The 11,061-nt window shown below is 36.5% G+C and overlaps 1 protein-coding gene across 9 annotated transcripts in view; it reads left to right on the top strand.

Annotated features, from left to right (window-relative positions):
• OPA1 (OPA1 mitochondrial dynamin like GTPase) overlaps nucleotides 1-11,061 on the top strand; it is a 95,424-nt gene that overhangs the window by 36,896 nt on the left and 47,467 nt on the right. For all 9 annotated transcript variants that reach the window (XM_024752090.1, XM_024752094.1, XM_024752092.1 and 6 more), the window contains 2 exons: nucleotides 191-255; nucleotides 1,017-1,093. In XM_024752090.1, the coding sequence (XP_024607858.1) occupies nucleotides 191-255; nucleotides 1,017-1,093 (142 nt within the window). The remainder of the gene's footprint in view (nucleotides 1-190; nucleotides 256-1,016; nucleotides 1,094-11,061) is intronic.

Genomic DNA, 11,061 nt, shown 5'->3' on the forward strand with positions numbered 1-11,061 from the left:
GAAGGGATTAGTTTGGAAAACTGTTGTAATAATGCTATTCTGAGATATTGAGAGCCCAGAGTACTCAGGAGCTATCTGTGCACACTCAGAAATTCAGTTAATATAGCAGATATGTGAGAGATAGCCTTTAACCACTGCATCTGGAACTGAAGAGAGTCCTCAAACTTGAGCATTTTTCCTTCTTCCTCAGCAACACGTTTTAACCTTGAAACTGAGTGGAAGAATAACTATCCTCGCCTGCGAGAACTTGACCGGGTAATATTTATGTACCTCATGTATTTTGTATATATCTAATTTAGTATTTTGCTCTAACAAAATTTATGTTGACAAGCAAAATCTGGTAAGCTAAATTGTTTTGGTTTTAACCATGATTACTAATTTAGAGTTGCAAGAATACATTTCCACGAACAGTTGTCACTTTTACAAATAAATTATTTACTACATAATAAAAAAAGTAATTAGAGATCATAGGATATCCAAACAAGTATTCAAAATCTTTTTCTGAAAAGGTGAAGAATAGTCTTTCAAGGTCTTATAAATTAACATATTTATGTAATGTAAACTTAAAAATTATATATCAGCTTTTTAACCTTTTCACTGTTTATACTCTAAGTTAATAGGTCTTAAGTATTGGTTTTCCTTGATTATAAAATGCCATCAGTTGTAAAACACAGCATCAGATTACTGTTAGTAATACACTAAATTAATGTGCGTTGGTAACTTTCACATAATGTTTGTTACGTAAAAAACTTATCTGAACAAATGTTCCGTGAAAAACTGCATTCAGAGTTGAATAAGGTAGACGTGTGTCAGTGTCTTTGTCCTTAACTGGATATTGGCATTCCTAAAGAAAGAGACTAGAAGAGAAGAGCGTTACTTGTTGGTCAGGCATGCTTCAAACCTAAGTCCAGCCAGTAGCTTGTCAGAGGCCTTCTTTTTAGTTATCTCTGAAAATCATGGCAGGGCAAATTGACTATCTTATGAAAATCTTACTTATGTGTATCTATATTGCCTAGAACGAACTGTTTGAAAAAGCTAAAAATGAAATCCTCGATGAAGTTATCAGTCTGAGCCAGGTTACACCAAAACATTGGTGAGTATTTGACCTTTTCTCAAAGACTTTACTATGTGAATTATAATGGAATACTAAAACTTAGATTGATAAAGCAATGATTTATTGTAGCCTTGGCCTGTCCCCCCAAACACTTAGTAAATAGGCAAGAACATAAAGGTATGTTTTTTTGCAAAATCTAACCACTATCCTAGTCTAACCAATTAAATATTTTAAGTATAATGAATTATGTATTTATTCTGTATGTCTGAGAAGAGATATTCCGAAAGATAACTTTCTCCATGCTCTTTTTTTTTTTTTTTTGTGGTACGCGGGCCTCTCACTGTTGTGGCCTCTCCCGTTGCGGAGCACAGGCTCCGGACGCGCAGGCTTAGTGGCCATGGCTCAACGGGCCCAGCCGCTCCGCGGCATGTGGGATCTTCCCGGACCAGGGCATGAACCCGTGTCCCCTATATCGGCAGGCGGACTCTCAACCACTGCGCCACCAGGGAAGCCCTCTCACGCGCTTTTGAAATCTTCATTCATCTTAGGTTTTTCCTTATCTTATACTTAATAAATACATAATTTTGATTTCTATAAAATCATTTAGGTAAAAGTTTTATCAAATTGTGCTTTAGCTAAGTATCAAACAGTCTAACAAAACTGGTTGCTCTTGTTGGATTACACGTAGAGAACAAAACTACAGAGAAAATTGATTTGTAAACGGAGAAGAGTATATTACTTTCAAATTCTCACATCTGCATAAGAACACTGGTGCTTTTGTAATATGTGTCTGATATGTTTTGTACAAATCACATTTGAAATTGAATCCTATTTGAGATTTTTTTTTAAATAGCAAGTAAATGCATTCTTTTGAAAAATACTCATGCAAATCGCTTTTAGGACCAAGTGTCACCTTCAATTTATGTTTTATGTAAATATTGGCACTCTTAAATATGTTGGAATGGCAGTAACCAAAATAGTTTCCATGTACCTCAAGCAAGCTATGTATAAATAGCTTAAATTTAAAATTTTTATAATCATATTTTAATTAACAAATCCCTTATATAAAAATTATCTTTATAATGAAGTCTGTAGTATTTTAAGAATTTATTATGCTTGGAGCAGAACTGCCATTTATTATGAATATTTTCTGTAACTCTTACATTTGCTCAGTTGAAGATTATCAAAATGGAACTTAGACAGTAGTGTCCAGTCCTTAAGTTTGTATTCAGTACTACTAGTTTCCTTATGTTGGTGCCCTTTCTTCCTCAGTAGTGAATGCTTTTCTCTCTTCAAGTAGTCAAAATTTCCCTATTTTTAATCTCTCTCCTTATCCAAAAAAGAATTCTGATCTTATCTGTATTTGTTGACTGATTAATCATATATATATATATATATATATATATATATATATATAAAACTTGTTATCATTAGTGTTTTAAGCCAGTTCTATGGCTTTCTATAAGTCATCCAGCTTTTGAAGTTTGCAAGAGATAGATATGTGTGTGTGTATATGTGTATGTATGTGTATAGTATATACATATACACATACACACAGAATGAATAGTACTACTTACCTTACTAGGTTGTATGAAGATAATGTACAGAAAAAGTGATTTGTAAACTATGATAACTCATAATGCTATTTATGGGAGAAAAATGTGGTGCCTCTCTGAATTTCTGGCATCACCAAATGGAATGGTTAGTTTTGTTTGGACAGAGCAAGTCTGAAATCAAAGTGTACCTACACTTAAGCGAGCCTTGAAGATAAATCTAATTTACTTAACACACGGGTGGTGAAGGGAATTTGTGAAGGGACAAGAAACCTATATTGCCAGATTGCCTATTGAGAAGGCAAGGGAGAGAACTAGGACATCTGGCTGCTAGAGATTTATTCTTTGAGCTGCTGGATCTTTTCATCACCACCCCTCCACCTCCGCCGCACCCTTTTTCCCCTGACGCTGTAGCTTAACGCAAACATAGATCAAAATAGCAGGTCCTAATCTTAGCTGTTTGTGCCACATTGATTTCAACTGCATTGCACCCAAAATGTTTTATTTTTGTGACATAGTTGATGTTGTATCAGGTAGTATCTTTCTGCTGCTTAATGCCTTATGTGACATTTTAGGATACACCTCTAAGATGTTTATAATTATTTAAGTCACAGGACTGTTTGATCTGTATTTATAATCTGGAAGCACTGTTACAAGCATTTTGTCATTCTATACTTCAGTCATATTTTAAGAAAGTTATTGGAGGTTTAGATTTGACATATGATTCATTAGAGTAAGAAATAGGCTCTCAGCGCTTTCACACAATATACTTGATATTTAGGAGTCGATTACGGACACTAAGCAGGAGATAGTTATTTTATCCTTATTTAGAAGGATAGCTGGCAGAATTTATAGAAATACACTTAAAAATGGTATCGCAGTATACATACAATTTTTGGTGAAGAGTATTAAGTTTATTTTGTTGAAGTTAAAAGAATGAAAGGAACATGGGAATGCACAGTTAAGTATCCTAACTCAGATGTAAGGAATCAAAAAAGATTTCTTATAATTTGAGATTTAAAGAGTGAATAGATGCTAGGTAAAGGCAGTGACCAGAATATTGCAGAGGCCAAGAGGTGAGAACGAGAAAAGTGACACAGGTAACTGAAGACAGGTACCTATGGCTTTAGCATAGAAGGAGGCAAGAGGAAGAAGATGAAACGGTGGCTATAAGCAAGATATAGATGATTAAGGGCCTTAGAAACCATGTTTAGAAGCTTGAAATTTATCCCACAACCAGTGAGGGCCAATGAAGAGGTTTAGGCAGATTTGCAGTTTAAAAAGATTTTTGTAGTAGGGAAAGTGGAATACAGATGGAGAAAACTGAGCAAGGAGACAGTTGACTGTTGAAATAATCTAGACCAGAAGAGATAGTGGCTTGAACTTGAGTAGTGGTTGTGTAGGTGGAGAAGAGGGAGACATTTTTGAGATATTTGAGAGGTTGCCTAGAGGATAGAATTGACAGGATTTAGTGATTGGATGTGTAGGTAATGGAGAAGAGGAGTCATTTAAACACTGAGTACATCTATATCCAGTAATTATATTGCTAGGGCTCTATTGAAATGAATATATTTTTGACGAAGATGAACACATAAGAATCTTCACCATGGTTTTGTTTATAAGTGTAAAAAATTGAAAACTTGTGTTTTTACTTGTAATTACATAATATTTGATTTATCCATAGAGTGGATTACTATGCAGCCATTGAAAAATGTAGGATGTCAACATGGAAAACTATGTACAATATACTTTAATATTATAGTTATTAAACAGTATGTGTAATATCACCTGTGTAAACACACAAATAGTAATGTAGGCATTGAATATTTTTAATGATAAATTAAGCTGTGAATAGTGGTCATTTAGTGAAAGAGACATTATGGAGGACTTCTTACTTTTTCTGTATTGGTTTTAAATTATATGGAGTAAGTCCTCTGCTTTAAAAGAAGAAATTTTTATTTTGAAAAAAAATTTAATTAAAAGGGCATATAGGTAAAGTTCAGGAGATAAAGGGGGTGATAAATAGAACTATAATGGTAGTTGTATTTTATGTATTAGTGGTATTTATCCCTGGACGATGGCAAAACCTAGAGAAGAAGTCTACAATCACCTAGAATATATACTGGGGGAACTGGTCGATGTGAGTAGAGGACTAATGGTCTGGAAGAGAGATTGTGGGGTAAGGAGAACATCCACTTCCTGACTCTGAAGCACATTCAGCTAATGAGCAGCTTCCAGGCAGCAGAATTTGAGGACAGTTACTGCTTGTAAGAGAGGGTCAGGAAAGGTTTGAAGATGCAAGGAAAAGGGAAAGAATGAGAATATAAAATGGTTTGTTTGTTATGGAACAAGGTATTGGAGGCACAATAAAAGTTATTGTGATGGAGGGGAGCAGGGGGAGTCTGGACAGAGGACAGCAGCTAGTGATGAAAGGGCAAGTGAGCTGGGTAAGGATAAGTGACAGCAGCCACCTTTGGTGGATTGGGAAGCTGCAGCCTCCTTTGAGAAAGTTACCTAAGGCTTGTCAGAATTTGGTGGTGTGGAATTTTGTTATGATCTTGAAAGGGTGTCTGGGTTGTACAGTCCTGTCCCATAGACTCCTAGGAAGAGATTTAACAGACCATGTCTGTTCTGAGGCAGGAGCAGCAAAAGGCCTTCGTGGTCAGAGGCTGTATCCTGATTTTTTGTTCATCTTTCAGATATCTTGAGTTTGTGTTTAAAATTGTCTGAATAGATGGCCCTGACAAACTTCTTTTCTTCCGCCTTGCTCTTAAAATTCTCCCATTATCTGTTATTAATGCCGTGACTAAATGGACTTTGTCCTTTTGATCCTCAGTGGTGTATTCTCTCCGCATATTTTTTCTGTCTCTCTTTCCTTCTTTCCTTCCTTCCTCCCTTCTTTCCTTCCTTTTGTTTTTATTGAAATATAGTTGACATACAATATTATGTTAGTTTCAGTGCACTACATAGTGTTTTTTTAACATCTTTATTAGAGTATAATTGCTTTACAATGGTGTGTCAGTTTCTGCTTTATAACAAAGTGAATCAGTTATACATATACATGTGTCACCATATCTCTTCCCTCTTGCATCTCCCTCCCTCCCACCCTCCCTATCCCACCCCTCTAGGTGGTCACAAACCACCGAGCTGATCTCCCTGTGCTATGTGGCTGCTTCCCACTAGCTATCTGTTTTACGTTTGGTAGTGTATATATGTCCATGCCACTCTCTCACTTTGTCCCAGCTTACCCTTCCCTCTCCCTGTATCCTCAAGTACATTCTCTAGTAGGTCTGCATCTTTATTCCCGTCTTGCTCCTAGGTTCTCCTGACCATTTTCTTTTTTTTTTTTAGATACCATATATATATGTTAGCATACGGTATTTGTTTTTCTCTTTCTGACTTACTTCACTCTGTATGACAGTCTCTAGGTCCATCCACCTCACTACAAATAACTCAATTTCGTTTCCTTTTATGGTTGAGTAATATTCCATTGTATATATGTGCCACATCTTCTTTATCCATTCATCCGATGATGGACACTTAGGTTGTTTCCATCTCCTGGCTATTGTAAATAGAGCTGCAATGAAAATTTTGGTACATGACTCTTTCTGAATTATGGTTTTCTCAGGGTATATGCCCAGTAGTGGGATTGTGGGGTCGTATGGTACTCCTATTTTGAGTTTTTTGAGGAAATTCCATACTGTTCTCCATAGTGGTTGTATCAATTTACATTCCCACCAACAGTGCAAGAGTGTTCCCTTTTCTCCACACCCTCTCCAGCATTTATTGTTTCTAGATTTTTTGATGATGGCCATTCTGACCAGTGTGAGATGATATCTCATTGTAGTTTTGATTTGCATTTCTCTAATGATTAATGATGTTGAGCATTCTTTCATGTGTTTGTTGGCAGTCTGTATATCTTCTTTGGAGAAATGTCTATTTAGGTCTTCTGCCCATTTTTGGATTGGGTTGTTTGTTTTTTTGTTATTGAGCTGCATGAGCTGCTTATAAATTTTGGAGATTAATCCTTTGTCAGTTGCTTCATTTGCAAATGTTTTCTCCCATTCTGAGGGTTGTCTTTTGGTCTTGTTTATGGTTTCCTTTGCTGTGCAAAAGCTTTGAAGTTTCATTAGGTCCCATTTGTTTATTTTTGTTTTTATTTCCATTTCTCTAGGAGGTGGGTCAAAAAGGATCTTGCTGTGATTTATGTCATAGAGTGTTCTGCCTATGTTTTCCTCTAAGAGTTTGATAGTTTCTGGCCTTACATTTAGGTCTTTAATCCATTTTGAGCTTATTTTTGTGTATGGTGTTAGGGAGTGATCTAATCTCATACTTTTACATGTACCTGTCCAGTTTTCCCAGCACCACTTATTGAAGAGGCTGTCCTTTCTCCACTGTACATTCCTGCCTCCTTTATCAAAGATAAGGTGTCCATATGTGCGTGGGTTTATCTCTGGGCTTTCTATCCTGTTCCATTGATCTATCTTTCTGTTTTTGTGCCAGTACCATACTGTCTTGATTACTGTAGCTTTGTAGTATAGTCTGAAGTCAGGGAGCCTGATTCCTCCAGCTCCGTTTTTCGTTCTCAAGATTGCTTTGGCTATTCGGGGTCTTTTGTGTTTCCATACAAATTGTGAAATTTTTTGTTCTAGTTCTGTGAAAAATGCCAGTGGTAGTTTGATAGGGATTGCATTGAATCTGTAGATTGCTTTGGGTAGTAGAGTCATTTTCACAATGTTGATTCTTCCCATCCAAGAACATGGTATATCTCTCCATCTATTTGTATCATCTTTAATTTCTTTCATCAGTGTCTTATAATTTTCTGCATACAGGTCTTTCGTATCCTTAGGTAGGTTTATTCCTAGATATTTTATTCTTTTTGTTGCAATGGTAAATGGGAGTGTTTTCTTAATTGCACTTTCACGTTTTTCATCATTAGTGTGTAGGAATGCAAGATGTTTCTGTGCATTAACTTTGTATCCTGCTACTTTACCAAATTCATTGATTAGCTCTAGTAGTTTTCTGGTAGCATCTTTAGGATTCTTTATGTATAGTATCATGTCGTCTGCAAACAGTGACAGCTTTACTTCTTCTTTTCCAATTTGGATTCCTTTTATTTCTTTTTCTTCTCTGATTGCTGTGGCTAAAACTTCCAAAACTATGTTGAATAAGAGTGGTGAGAGTGGGCAACCTTGTCTTGTTCCTGATCTTAGTGGAAATGCTTTCAGTTTTTCACCATTGAGGATGATGTTTGCTGTGGGCTTGTCATATATGGCCTTTATTATGTTGAGGAAAGTTCCCTCTATGCCTACTTTCTGGAGGGTTTTTATCATAAATGGGTGTTGAATATTGTCAAAAGCTTTTTCTCTGCATCTGTTGAGATGATCATATGGTTTTCTCCTTCAGTTTGTTAATATGGTGTTTCATGTTGATTGATTTGCGTATATTGAAGAATCTTTGCATTCCTGGGATAAACCCCACTTGATCATGGTGTATGATCCTTTTAATGTGCTGTTGGATTCTGTTTGCTAGTATTTTGTTGAGGATTTTTGCATCTATGTTCATCAGTGATATTGGCCTGTAGTTTTCTTTCTTTGTGACATCCTTGTCTGGTTTTGGTATCAAGGTGATGGTGGCTTCGTAGAAGGAATTTGGGAGTGTTCCTCCCTCTGCTATATTTTGGAAGAGTTTGAGAAGGATAGGTGTTAGCTCTTCTCTAAATGTTTGATAGAATTCACCTGTGAAGCCATCTGGTCCTGGGCTTTTGTTTGTTGGAAGATTTTTAATCACAGTTTCAATTTCAGTGCTTGTGATTGGTCTGTTCATATTCTCTATTTCTTCCTGCTTCAGTCTCAGCAGGTTGTGCATTTCTAAGAATTTGTCCATTTTTTCCAGGTTGTCCATTTTATTGGCATATAGTTGCTTGTAGTAATCTCTCATGATCCTTTGTATTTCTGCAGTGTCAGTTGTACTTCTCCTTTTGCATTTCTAATTCTTTTGATTTGAGTCTTCTCCCCTGGCTAATGCTTTATCAATTTTTTTTATCTTCTCAAAGAACCAGCTTTTAGTCTTATTGATCTTTGCTATCTTTTCCTTCATTTCTTTTTCATTTATTTCTGATCTGATCTTTATGATTTCTTTCCTTCTGCTAACTTTGGGGTTTTTTTGTTCTTCTTTCTCTAATTGCTTTAGGTGCACCGTTAAGTTGTTTATAGTAGTCTCATAGCACTGTGGTTGGAAAAGATACTTGGTACGATTTCAATTTTCTTAAATTTACCAAGGCTTGATTTGTGACCCAAGATGTGATCTATCCTGGAGAATGTTCCATGAGCACTTGAGAAGAATGTGTATTGTTTTTGGATGGAATGTCCTATAAATATCAATTAAGTCCATCTTGTTTAATGTATCATTTAAAGCTTGTGTTTCCTTATTTATTTTCATTTTAGATGATCTGTGCATTGGTGAATGTGGGGTGTTAAAGTCCCCTACTCTAATTGTGTTACTGTCGATTTCCCCTTTTATGGCTGTTAGTATTTGCCTTATGTATTGAGGTGTTCCTATGTTGAGTGCATAAATATTTACAATTGTTATATCTTCTTCTTGGATCGATCCCTTGATCATTATGTAGTGTCCTTCTTTGTCTCTTGTAATAGTCTTTATTTTAAAGTCTATTTTGTCTGATATGAGAATTGCTACTCCAGCTTTCTTTTGATTTCCATTTGCATGGAATATCTTTTTCCATCCCCTCAGTTTCAGTCTGTATGTGTCCCTAGGTCTGAAGTGGGTCTCTTGTAGACAGCATATATATGGGTCTTGTTTTTGTATCCATTCAGCCAGTGTATGTCTTTTGGTTGGAGCATTTAATGCATTTACATTTAAGGTAACTATGGATATGCATGTTCCTATTACCATTTTCTTAATTGTTTTGTGTTTGTTATTGTAGGTCTTTTCCTTCTCTTGTCTTTCCTGCCTAGAGAAGTTCCTTCAGCATTGTTGTAAAGCTGGTTTGGTGGTGCTGAATTCTCTCAGCTTTTGCTTGTCTGTGGAGCTTTTAATTTCTCTGTCAAATCTGAATGAGATTCTTGCTGAGTAGAGTAATCTTGGTTGTAGGTTTCTCTCTTTCATCACTTTAAATATGTTCTGCCACTCCCTTCTGGCTTGCAGAGTTTCTGCTGAAAGATCAGCTGTTGACCTTATGCGGATTCCCCTGTGGGTTACTTGTTGTTTTTCCCTTGCTGCTTTTAATATTTGTTCCTTGTATTTAATTTTTGATAGTTTGATTAATATGTGTCTTGGCGTATTTCTCCTCGGATTTATCCTGTATGGGACTCTCTGTGCTTCCTGGGCTTGATTAACTATTTCCTTTCCCATATTAGGGAAGTTTTCAACTATAATCTCTTCAAATACTTTCTGAGTCCCTTTCTTTATCTCTTCTTCTTCTGGGACCCCTATAATTCGAATGTTGGTGCGTTTAATGGTGTCCCAGAGGTCGCTGAGAGTGTCCTCAATTCTTTTCATTCTTTTTTCTTTATTCTGCTCTGCAGTAGTTATTTCCACTATTTTATCTTCCAGGTCACGTATCTGTTCTTCTGCCTCAGTTATTCTGCTATTGATCTCTTCGAGAGGATTTTTCATTTCGTTTATTGTGTTGTTCATCATTGTTTGTGTGCTCTTTAGTTCTTCTAGTTCCTTGTTAAACGTTTCTTGTATTTTCTCCATTCTATTTCCAGGATTTTGGATCATCTTTACTATCATTATTCTGAATTCTTTTTCAGGTAGACTGCCTATTTCCTCTTCATTTGTTAGGTGTGGTGGGTTTTTATCTTGCTCCTTCATCTGCTGTGTGTTTCTCATTTTGCTTAACTTACTGTGTTTGGGGTATTCTTTTCGCAGGCTGCAGGTTTGTAGTTCCCATTGTTTTTGGTGTCTGTCCCCAGTGGCTAAGGTTGGTTCAGTGGGTTGTGTAGGCTTCCTGGTGGAAGGGACTACTGCCTGTGTTCTGGTGGATGAGGCTGGATCTTGTCTTTCTGGTGGGCAGGTCCATGTCTGGTGCTGTGTTTTGGGGTTTCTGTAGCCTTATGATTTTAGGCAGCCTCTGTGCTAATGGATAGAGTTGTGTTCCTATCTTGCTAGTTGTTTAGCATAGAGTGTCCAGCACTGTAACTTGCTGGTCGTTGAGTGGAGCTGGTCTTGGCTTTGAGATGGAGATCTCTGGGAGATTTTCACTGTTTGATATTATGTGGAGCTGGGAGGTCTCTTGTGGATCAGTGTCCTGAACTTGGCTCTCCCACCTCAGTGGCACAGCCCTGATGCCTAGCTGGAGCACCACAGAGCCTGTCCTCCATACAGCTCAGAATAAAAGGGAGAAAAAATAGAAAGAAAGAAGAAGAAAAAAAAAAATAAAAAAAAATAAAATTAATAAAAAATAATTAGTAAGAAAAAATGAAATCTTAA

This window comes from Neophocaena asiaeorientalis, unplaced genomic scaffold (genome assembly GCF_003031525.2).
Source record: "Neophocaena asiaeorientalis asiaeorientalis breed wild unplaced genomic scaffold, Neophocaena_asiaeorientalis_V1.1 scaffold293, whole genome shotgun sequence".
NCBI classification, from domain to species: domain Eukaryota; kingdom Metazoa; phylum Chordata; class Mammalia; order Artiodactyla; family Phocoenidae; genus Neophocaena; species Neophocaena asiaeorientalis.